Source organism: Schistocerca piceifrons, chromosome 3 (genome assembly GCF_021461385.2).
Source record: "Schistocerca piceifrons isolate TAMUIC-IGC-003096 chromosome 3, iqSchPice1.1, whole genome shotgun sequence".
Lineage (NCBI taxonomy): Eukaryota > Metazoa > Arthropoda > Insecta > Orthoptera > Acrididae > Schistocerca > Schistocerca piceifrons.
Genome location: NC_060140.1, coordinates 218,404,814 through 218,417,343, shown reverse-complemented (window position 1 = coordinate 218,417,343; position 12,530 = coordinate 218,404,814). Strand labels below are relative to the sequence as shown.

General features: G+C 42.5%; 1 protein-coding gene across 2 annotated transcripts in view; it reads right to left on the bottom strand.

Moving 5' to 3' along the window:
* Positions 1–12,530, bottom strand: part of LOC124788127 (syntaxin-8) — a 66,445-nt gene that overhangs the window by 41,177 nt on the left and 12,738 nt on the right. For both annotated transcript variants that reach the window (XM_047255265.1, XM_047255266.1), the window contains exon 2: positions 1,246–1,440. In XM_047255265.1, coding sequence (XP_047111221.1) covers positions 1,246–1,440 — 195 coding nt within the window. The remainder of the gene's footprint in view (positions 1–1,245; positions 1,441–12,530) is intronic.

Here is a 12,530-nt window from a genome sequence, read left to right as displayed (position 1 = left end):
GGCCAGCACATCTTGGCACAGTGTTACAGCGTCCGGGTTATCTGGATACTTCCCACTAACACCAACATATCCGAACTCCGGAGATGGGAACTTGCCCTTCAATATATCCTCTCTTCCCGTTATCCACCAGGCCTCAATCTCCGCTAATTTCAAGTTGCTGCCACTCATACCTCACCTGTCATTCAACAACATCTTTGCCTCTGCACTTCCGCGTCGACTGACATCTCTGCCCAAACTCTTTGACTCTGAATATGTCTGCTTGTGTCTGTATAAGTGTGGTTGGATATGTGTGTGTGTGCGCGAGTGTGTACCCATCCTTTTTTCCCCCTAAGGTGAGTCTTTCCGCTCCCGGGATTGGAATGACTCCTTACCCTCTCCCTTAAAACCCACATCCTTTCGTCTTTCCCTCTCCGTCCCTCTTTCCTGACGAAGCAACTGTTGGTTGCGAAAGCTCGAATTCTGTGTGTAGGTTAGTGTTTGTTTGCGTGTCTATCGACCTGCCAGCGCTTTCTTTCTGTAACTTACCAAACGAAAGCGTTGGTATGTCGATAGAGACAATAACAATAACAAACACACACACACACACACACACACACACACACACACACACACAAATTTCAAGCTCTCGCAACCCACGGTTGCTTCATCAGGAAAGAGGGAAGGAGAGAGAAAGACGAAAGGATATGGGTTTTAAGGGAGAGGGTAAGGAGTCATTCCAATCCCGGGAGCGGAAAGACCTACCTTAGGGGGAAAAAAGGACACACACACACTGCAATCATTTTTGTTGTTTTCTACTTCTAGTTTCCCTTAAGAAAGAAATGTTTAGAAACCAATGAATAATGGACATGGAACTGTGGTTTTCTTTTTATCTTCTCCATATATTACGCATGCTCCAATTGTTAAATCTTTCAAAATTTGGTGTAATGATAATATTCTGCTTCCTCAGATGTTGTTAAATTAATTTCTGACTATGTTTTTCAATCAAACAACACTCATTTTTCTGGCAGACCTAGTGTAATATTAACTTTCATTTTCCATTTTTCTTATTTCCTGATATTTGAGTTTGCTGAAAACTGCTGCATTACATTGTAATTGGTTATTTAATGAGTGCCACACATGGGCATAATGGCGTGGGACAGACTGTACAGTTACCAATTAAAATAGCTACATGCCTGCAGTATTTTTACAGTTATGTTAGGACTGTTAACATTTAAGAACAGTGTATTAGTTCTAATCAAAGGATACATCATTGATGATAACGATGCAACACGTAACTTCTCCTGTAATTGCTGAACTTCTGAAGAATACTGTTTCATTCGGAGACGGACTGCTGATGAGAGAGATGCATAAAGGTGAGACGTCTTCTGCTCAAGACTTCGAGCAGTCAACTGTTCCATTATCTCCCTATACAACTTCTCACAATCCTCATGTTCTTTCAGCCTGCAACACAGAGAAAAATTCAAGAGAAATTCTCAACATATGAAGGTGATCATGCAGGGATACAAGTCAAGGGAGACACAGCTGGCATGGAAATGAGAGGAACCAATAAAAAGAGAAAGAATAAAGTAGTATCATGCACAGTTTCCCTTTCAACTTAATACTTGATAAAACAATATAATTTTTAGGAAAGAAAAGAAAACCTCAACTGCCTTGTCACTTTTTTTTAAAGAAGTTTGTGTCAATAAATGTGTGTTTCTCTTTATTTTAAAGGTCTTAAATTCAGTAACTTCTAAATCCCATGTGTGGCCTTTAAATGGGTAAAGAACTTCATGAATAATCATTGGTGCATAATTAATACAAAAATTTATGAAGTAATACGATTAGAATGGATTTTAAATTGAAAATATATATTATAAATAAGATACCTAAAAGCTTGTAATAATCATTCTTAATTAAATGACACATAGTACACAGCACAAAAACAAAACATCAACAATTGCTTGCTTTTAAAATTTCAGCAGCCCACTTGAGATTAATGTCAGTGACCAAACAAAGACTCAGAAGGATTCTGCTCTATGTTGCATGTTTGTTGCTGTGTGTTCGTTAGTATTACAGTTACTATAGGTTTATTTACTGATTATCACTTTTTATTTGTAGTTCTCTCAGTTGCTACATATTGTCATTTACGTCATTTAGAGATAGTGAATGGAGCAATGGACACTGAAAAATGGAGTGCCAAGTGGAGAAATGAGAACATCTCTGACTTATTCTTCTGTCTGAGTTCAATAGAGAGGTGAGAGCAGCGGAGGTAGCTAGAAACATTTGCAGCACTGTGAATGGAGATAATGGCATTGGATATAGCATGGCATGAAAAAGGTTTTCTCATTTACACTAGGACTGATCACCGTACAGGTCTGCTGAGTGCTGTTGGCACGCAGGGTGCACTCTGCCCTTGTGAGGTCAACTGAGGAGCTACTTTATTGAGAAATAGCAGCACTGGCCAAGAAAACAGTGGCTGTGAGAGTGGTGTGCTGACCATATGCCCCTCTGTATCCATATCTGCTGACACCTTAGGGCTGAGGATGACATAGCGGCTGGTCGGTACTGTCGGGCCCGTCAAGGCCTGTTCAGGATGGTGATTTCTTTCTTTCTTTCTTTCTTTTTTTTGTTTTTTTTTGTTTTTTACTCTACATATTAAGGAAGAAGATCATTTAAACACATTAATCCACAAAGGTGCATAACAGGGTACTCGACAACTGGCAAATGTGATGAACTGTGATCATTTTACCATTGTGAAACATTTGCACGCAATGGGAAAAGTTAAAAAAATCTGATGTATGGGTACCACATGCTCTAAGCCAAAAATCACAAAAATCAGCAGATGGCCGTATGTGTATCTCTGTTTGCTTGTCATCAATTGGCTCATGAACACCACCAACCATTCCTACCCTATACCATTACTGATGAAAAGAACAACGACCAGGAAGACAGCTGGAACTGATCTACTCCCTGATAATGAGTGCCCGCATTCTGCAAAAAGAAAACTATACAGGAGTTGGATTGGGAAGTCACTCCACATCCACCTTATTCACCTTACCTTGCCCCCTCAGATTTTCCACATTCTCCGCACTCTATCAAATAACCTTAAACAAACTTCCTTTCTGGATGAAAATGCACTCCGAACATGGCTCGACGAGTTATTCACCTCAAAACCACGTGATTTCTAAAATCGTGAAATCTGAACAAGAATATATTATTGATAACTGAAGTCTCTGTTATGAGTATCTGGTGCGAATATTAAACTTATACAAAAACGTTATGAACTTATGCACCAACCCAATACTTATATCAATACAAAATTGTATGCTAAAATACACTGTATATCTTGCTGCAACGATCTAATATAGTTTTATGTCTGCATACGCAAATTATAGGGTGTACTCTTTCTGAATTTGTACACGGTCCAATACTGGAAAGACAGGCTTCAACTGCCACATACACTCCTGTTTGTTCATAGAGCTCTAGGTGGCATACCTGTTTTAGCTGAGGTGGACAAATTAGAAATGGCCATAAACGAAGTCATAGAATAACATTCCACTGGTTAACATTACAAACAGGTATGTAACTAGCATCTGTTCACAGGGGTGTGCACGAACTCGAACTGAAACCTTACTAAGTAATGTTAGTGCATCGACTGACCTACTCCGGTACTTTTTTGAGAGAAAGGCTCAATGGATATTTTACGCTAGACATTGCAAGAATACACGGCATCAATGCATATATGACAGTGTTAACATGTTTATGAGTACATAATTAAACCTTGTTGGTTCTCTGAAAAAAGGTTGCAATACATGGTACACATACAAATCAGACATTATGGTTTGGTGGAAAATGATCAGTCCAATAATTTGAGTTGCACTAATTGCACACCATACTCCTGCTTATCGTCATATGAGATTCTTTTTAACTGATAAAAATTTTCAGTACTCCAACATTCACATACTATATGATGCACACGTGCATTATCAGAAAAAGAGCACTTCAGGATCAGTCTCTTCATCATGCATAGACTGCAATAGCAGACTGCAGTAATGACATTGAGCACAGTTTCTGAATTGGTCAGTTGATGCACTATCATTACTTTGTTAATGTTTGGAGTAGATGCTACTAATATAACAGTCAGAAATGCTACATGCAGCAATGATTTTCTCCGACTTCTGCCTAAGGCAACTCGTAACTGGTAGAGTCCAGGCAAGAGTGTACGAAGCAAAAAGAGCTTGCTCGTAATGGTTCCCACACAATGGGATACAGACTAGCATCAGTGATAGAACACCCTGTTTTATTTCAAAATAAATAAACATCCAGTCACTGCATGTGTCAAAAAATCTAGCCCCTACTGGATGTCATATACTCTTAGTCTTCCAATGTCCTGAAGGGACAGAGAAAGGTATCTGCTGACCTTTATTCTCACTTGAAGTCAGAACCACAGAGACGAATCACCTTCGTATAAAGCTACACTGAAGCGCCAAAGTAACTAGTACAAGCATGCATATTCAAATATAGAGATATGTAAACAGGTAGAATATGGCCCTGCAGTCAGCTTTGCCTATATAAGACAAGTGTCTCGCGGAGTTGTTAGATCGGTTACTGTCGCTACAATGGTAGGTTATCAAGATTTAAGTGAGTTCAAACGTGGTGTCCTAGTCAGCGCACAAGCGATGGGACACAGCATCTCTGAGATAGCCATGAACTGGGGATTTTCCTGTACGACCATATCAGAAATCCAGTAAAACGTCAAATCTCCGACACTGCTGTGACTGGTAAAAGATCCTGCAAGAATGGGACCACAAACTGAAGAGAATCGTTCAATGTAACAGAAGTGCAAGCTTTCCACAAATTGCTGCAGACTTCAATGCTGGGCCATCAACAAGTGTCAGCTTGCAAACCATTCAACGAAACATCATAAATATGGGCTGTCGGAGCCAAAGGCACACTCGTGAACCTTGATGACTGCACAACACAAAGCTTTACACCACACCTGGACCAGTCAACACTGACATTGGACTGTTAATGACTGGATACATGTTGCCTGGTCAGACAAGTCTCGTTTCAAATTGTATCACGTAGACGGACGTTTACCGGTATGGAGACAACCTCATGAATGCAAGGACTCTGCATGTCAGCAGGGGATTGTTCAAACTAATGAAGGCTCTGTAATGGTGTGGGGCATGTGCAGCTGGAGTGATGTGGGACCCCTGATACATCTAGATACATCTCCGACAGGTGACACATAGGAAAGCATCCTGTCTGATCACCTGCATCCATTTATGTCCATTATGCATTCCAATGGACTTGGGCAATACCAGCAGGACAACACAACACCACACACATCTCTAATTCCTACAGAGTGGCTCCAGCAACACTCTTCTGAGTTTAAACACTTCCACTGGCCACCAAACTCTCCAGACAGGAACACTATTGAACATACCTGGGATTCCTCGCAACATGCAGTTCAAAAGAGATCTCCACCCCCTTGTACGCATACAGACTTATGGACAGCCCTGTAGAATTCATGGTGTCAATTCCCTCCAGCACTACTTCGGACATTAGTCGAGTACACGCCACGTAATGCTGTGGCACTTCTGCGTGTTCGTGGGGGCCCTGCATGATATTAGGCAGGTGTACCAGTTTCTTTGGCTCTTCAGTGTATATAGAAGAGGGGGAACATAATAAAAAATAAAAAAACAAGTCTCACATATGTTACACAATATGTTTGAGACTTATGAAGAATTACATAGATTATGATTATTATTTTTAATTGTATTTGTGTGCAAATATTAACTACCTACAAATTAAGTAGCAGTGTATTAAACAGTTGGGCTTGAGTGTGATAGAATAATTATGGTTACGGTAAAGCACTAAAGTTGTAAAGCATTACTGGGAAGACACTGCTGGCTAGCAGACTAAAACGGGCAGGTTCAGTAGGTTATTTACAAAAATTCTGTGTTTTTGTGCACATGTCACCCTTCCTTCACAAAGAGCAAATGTTGTGTTGTAAGAGGAAATGTTGTGTTGTAAGACCACTTGTTGAGTGCAAATGACTGCGGTAAGTGGATGTGGAGTTTCAGTGTTGTTAGTTCGTGTGTGTGTGTGTGTGTGTGTGTGTGTGTGTGTGTGTGTGTGTTTGGAGTTTACGGGTTTTCAACGCAAAGGTTGTCAGCACCTTACCTACATTAAATGAAACAGATGTGGATAAAATACCTAAAATTGTTGTACCAAAGTGAGGAGAAGACCTACAAAATGACATTCTTACCCTCACTCCCATCTCACTCATATTGATCCACACAATCACTTTATCTCACATGCTTTAAAACAATGGAGAAAGGTGAAAGGTGCTAGACATCAGATTAAAACAGAAGTAAAACTGCAGAATAACTAAAAGAAAGGCATAGGAAAATGCAACTGACTGACCACTTACAAAGAAACATGGCTGAGCCAATCACCTTGTACACACATTAACATCATCTCTCCACAATTTTTGGAAACAGGTTAGACAACTCACAAAACCTTCATTTGAATGTCACTTAAAATAGAGTGCACATCTGCCATTGACCTCTGGTCTGAAAATAAAAAAACAGTCTAGTAAAATGTAGTGCACAGTGAACTGTATGCCACAAGCACCACATATTGAAGAGTCATTGCGCTGGAGCACGAAGCCATGTGTCAATAGGACTACAGCCTATGTAAAGACGAGTAAGAAGGACCTCATCCCGTCTTTGTGGTTGGGAGAGATGCGCCACGGTGACACAATGGGATTTTCTAGACTCACCTTCCCATCAATGCATGACTCTGCACCTCAATAGTGAGGAGATAGCATGCAGAGGGATGGCAAACTGAAATAACTAAGGATCATGATGCGCTTCCTTGGCTGCTACATCTGCCCTTTCATTCCCTGCAAAACCTTCATGCTATGGTACCCAGCAGAAAGACACCGCCTTCCCCTGCCATTGTAGTTGGAAGAGGGTGTCCTGAATATTCTGTACTACTTTCTTTGCTGGGTACAAGCATTGGAGAGAGTGAAGGGCAATCAGTGAATCAGAACAGACAGGAATTTAGCACCTGATGCACATCTCATCTGCTCCAGTGTCCGCAGGTTTGCATATAAGTCTGCATCTAAGATAATAAAGTCTTGAGGCAGTTGGATCTGTAGAACACAATCAGGGAAAGCAACAGAGCAACCAATGGAGTCCTCATTTTGACCCACCCATAAAAACAGCTAAACTGTCATAACATAGTGTGTTAAAAACATGTGCAAGAGTGCAACCTCTCCTATACTGCACTAAATCTAAAATTACTCTGGGCCTCTGCAGTAACCATGTAGGCAAGCAGCTAAAACCTTGGATTTGGGGTTTCATCTGCTCCATACCAAGTGACTGCTGCACATGGTGCACACAGATCCGAAAAAGCCTTATTGCTCACAAACGATTAGCAAAAACGCATTCCAGAGGTGTAGGATCAACAGTATGGTACACAGTTGAAGTCAGAGCCACAAGGAACTTACATGCCTGATGCACCGTGAGAAACAGCTGCCAGATTGTGAGTGGCAGCTCCCCATCTTCAGTGTAGAGAGTAGGTACGGGGCTGGTCCTGTAGGCAGCCAAGGCCAGCCAAATCCCCTCAAAGTGGATACCGTCAATAATCTTCAGGTAGGAAGACCTTGCTGATGCATACACTGTGCATCCATAGTCCAGCAGTGAATGCACAAAAGCTCTATAAAACTGGAGCAGATGCACCCTGTCTGCTTCCCAATACTTGTGGATAAGGCACTTTGGTTTTCGCTTTCAGGTCTCTGAGGTGTCTTAACCACAACAGTTTTGAGTTCAAAATGAGGTCCAGATATCTCAATGAGTGTCTACAATGTAGACTGGTATCTTCATATGCACGTCAGGTAAATTAAAAATATGACGAGAATGATTAAAATGCATGCACATGTGCATGCTCACACACACACACACACACACACACACACACACACACACACACACACACACACACGTATCTGCAGAAAACTGAAAACCCATCACTGCAGCCGACTCCTCTAATATCTGCAACTGATGAGACACTGTTGCCACACTGGAGGAGGAACAGAAAAGAGCAAAATCGACCAATAATAAGGAGCATTGTATGCGACTCTGAACGGTAGACATGATACTGTTTATGGCTGTGGCAAAGAATATAACACTTAAAATATTGCCCTGAGACACACCATTCTCCTGCTCAAAACCATCAGACAGTGTGTCACCACCTCGGGACCTAAAAAACTTCTGTGGCATATGAACATAGGGAGATGGCCATTGATCCAGTTCTGCGAGAATGCTGTCTTCAATTACTACCATACACATTAATGATATCAAAAAATATTCTGATACAGTAATGTTTACGTAGGAAAGCCTGCTGAATAGCCACCTCTAGTAGTCAGGTTGTCGACAGTGGACCGTGATCTCCAGAATCCACACTCAGCATGGCTAAGGGGTTGCCTGGTCTCTAATACCCAGACCAGATGACAGCTAAACATTTGCTCCACGGTCTTTCCTATGCAGCTCATTAAGATGATACTCTGGTACCTACTGGGATATGTGCGTCCTTTCCTGGTTTGAGGAGAGGTATCAAAATGGCATCTCTCCATGAATTGCAGAAGTGACCTGTCTGCAATTTTAAATTCAAACATTCAAGGAGATTTTACTATGACACTGCTGGCAAATGTTGAAGCATGTATTACTGGATTCGGTTATGATCGGGCGCAGTATCATGAGCCTCAGACAGTGCTGATTCTAGCTCCCACATGCAGAAAGGGTGATTGTAACACTCAGAATTGTTGGATCTGAAGTCCAACTTGCCCTTCTCTACTGTCACACAGTAGCAGCAGAATGCCGGATCCTATATGCACTGAATCTAGTTTTTGAAAAATGCTCTGCCAGTGTCTGTGCGGTGTCTCTGGGTGTTGTTTGGAGACACTGTTTCAGCACTGCTGCTATCAGTAAATGACTGTTTACTGGAAACCCTCTGGGTGGCTCCCCTTACTTCTGCAGAACACATGAAATGGTTGATGGAGTCCAGGAACATTTGCCATGATTGTTTCCTGCTCTCCTTAATTATGCAACAAGCCTTGGCTCTCCCAACTCGACAGGCTGTGAGGTTGTCTGCTGTCAATTGGCATTTAAATTGTCAAATAGCTGCACATCTGTCCTGGATTGCTGAAAGGCACTCATCAGTCCACCAAGTTGCTGTCTCATAAGATTACCTGAAGGCTTCGGGATGGACAAGCCAGCAGCACGATGGATCACTACCAGCATGATTTGATCAACCCATTCCTGGGCGGTGCCATGGTGTTCGAACACAGCCAGCTGGCTGAACAGTGACCAGTTAGCCCTGCTGACCATCCATTGTGGTGGTTTCTGTTCGAGCATTCCTCCAACCAGTAGGTGAATGCGGAGTGGGAATTGGTCACTGGACTGAAGGTTATCAATGACTTACCACTAAACAGAGACTGTGATGGCTAGGAGGGGGAGGGGGGTCTAACATTTTTGACGGTGATTTAAAGCGTGAAGTAGACGCACAAACTTCCCACTTCTTTTATACGAGGTGACTTACTTGAGATTCGCAGCCGATCTTCTGTGCTGGCTAGCTGGTTGCTGGAAAACTCTCTTGACTTTGTCTCCGTGGAATGATGCTAGGTACAGGAATATTTAAGCCTCTCTCTCTACTTGTGAAATAAGTAGATACACGAACTTTACTTTTCGTCAACCAATGGTATATTTGAACTCCATACAGATTAAAATTCTCACTTTCCACTTACATATATGACTTCCAGTAAGTCACTCGCTCTGTTCAACATCAGAAACAAATTTAATTACATTTATAAAAGAGATGGCTTAATAACCACGACTATTTTACATGAATCATAAAATAGGTCTTGCCTCTAACAAGGCTGGATTAATAGTTTTCAAGAGTACTTTCTTAAATTGTTCTTGTTTCACGTAACAATAGCCAGTGACACAATTCGCACAGAGTTGCCTCTGCGGTTCTTCCTTACACATGCACTAACACATATATGGATTGTTTGACAGGTACTTGTCGGTGCCATTCGGCCGCCGTGTCTACCTTCTTCCCACGACTGATTTTAAACCTGCACACACAGACATGTGATGTGCAGTAGGTAAGATTTTACCATCCCACACTCATATCTACAATATCATGTGTTCGAAACAGTAGAAAGCTGAGTGGTTCTAGAATTTACACAGAAATTCTCAAATCGGTGCAGGGGGCAGAATGACTTGGTAAACAGCACAGAAATGGACGGGAGCATGCACAACTTGTGAGATGTCATGAGGCTCCCCAAAACCCAACCTCAAGGGCAAGTAGAGGTTGAGTCCCACAATACATGATGGGCACTGAAGTCTCCTAGGAGAAGAAATGGTTGATGGTGTTGTTCGATAAGTGAGAGCCTCAGAGTCTGTTGCATCTGGTGGAGGTAAATACTGTGAGCAAACAGTGATTCTCTGACACACATGAATTTCAACAGCAACTGCTTGCAGGTCAGTAGTTACAGGAAGAGCAAGAAATTATGCGGAGAGCAGAGGAGTGGTGTGCATTATTTACAAACACAGCAACCCCTCCCTTGGTCCTTTCCCCAATCAGATCATCCTTGCAATAGAATGTGTAGCCCCATAGGACAGGGTATCAGATGTTTTAAAATGTGTTTCCTGCACACACACACACACACACACACACACACACACACACACACACACAGGGGACATTCCTACTGGATGATGGGAGCCATTTATCATGGGGGCTGCACTTTCACCCTGTCTTTCCACATGAACTGGGAGCATGCCATTCGTGGAGGCTCAGCTTTGTGGCGAGATCACTGTCCCAGTGGGACATCAAGGTCCAATAGTCTGAAGAAGAATCCAGAGATAAGTCAGAGAGGATGCGTTCAACATCGTTGGACAGCAGACTTACTGGCTCTGTCAGTTGTTGATGCCTTGTCTTGGATTTTTGCTTGGGTAGGCTTTGGAACTACAACCGTGGTTATGGTGGTAGCAGCACTAGTCGGTGGACCAGTCTGAATTTACGGAGAGGCAGGGAGCTACGCAACAGCAGCAACCGCAGCCTTGTCTGACGTTCTGGGGGGAGGTACAGGCTTCGAAATAACTGCAGCAGAACAAGTACACTGACAGAAGAAGTTACTAGTGCTGAAGCTGGCAACATCATTTGTGTAGCAACATCAGTTTCACAGACTGACTGTTTAAGAATAGACGCAAATGAGGTAGTTGAACATTAGGCATTGCGTGGCTTTAGGCCTCATCATGCAAGACATACTTAGCGGTTTTGATCTCCTGTAATCTCTACTCCAGACATGGTGATCCACAGAGCAGTTTACACACTTCACAGGAGGGCAACAAATCAAATCCTTCATGGGCAGCCTTACCACATTTGCCACAAGTGGCTTCTTCCTTACATCCAACAGTAGTGTGCCCAAAGTGCTGGCACTGAAAACAGCACGTTGTGTTGGGGAACAGACGGCACACTTAGGCGAAGGAAACCTGCTTCGACATGCTCTGGAAGTTTCAAGCTGTTGAAAGTCAGTATCATGGAGTCCGATTTCACTAGGCCGCCATCCACTTTTTTCATTATGTTTTGTACATCAACAATGCCTTGTTGTGACCACTCATTTTTCAATTCTTCTCGGGGAATATCAAATAGATCATTGCAAGTTACAACACCTTTGTTGCAGTTCAAGGGTTGTGCAGTTCTGTTTCAATTGCATACTGCCCAAGGCATTTAGCTTTTTGAAGGTTCGCTGCTTTATGGGGATTAGAAGTTTCCACTAATAGTGTTCCACTGTGCAGGCGCTTGACAAACTTTAAAGAGCCACAGATTCCTTCTAAATCCTTTAGGCTATAGAAAGCCAAAACCTTCTCAAAATTACCTTTTTTCTGCTTGACTACTAAAAACACATACTGGTTAGCAGCATATGTTCTGTTACTGCAAATACCATCACTCTGAATAAGTCTAGAACAAGGAGGACTAGCTACACGTGTCCCCTTGTTTGAGTGGGTGTTGGTGCCTACCAGCAGCCCCTTTCCGCTGGGAGGAGAAAGAGAAAATTTTGAAGGATCCATCCTGGTCCCACAAGCAGTAAGGGAAATGGAAGTCCACACAGACAGAGCCCCATATGGCTAGGTAAGCCTTATACAAATCAGGTTCGGCAAGTCCCCCAGAGGTTGCCAGCTAACAACTGTTCCACCTCGACAGTAATGCAGCTCATCATTGCGCAGGACATCTTGAGACTGAGCGATCTACACAATCAAGCCATAATCCTTATTCCCTGTGACACTCAACTTCCCACTGCTGTGCCACATGGTTCGTGCTGAAGCATGCCCAGAGTTTATGGTGACAGAGAACTGGCGATGCCTATAAATCCCTAGCTCAGGAGCCCCAGTGTTGTCAAGCCCATACCCAGCAAAAGAATGCTGAGCCCCTGAGGGCAGTTAATTCAAGTTCTGTAGATCATTTGTACAATC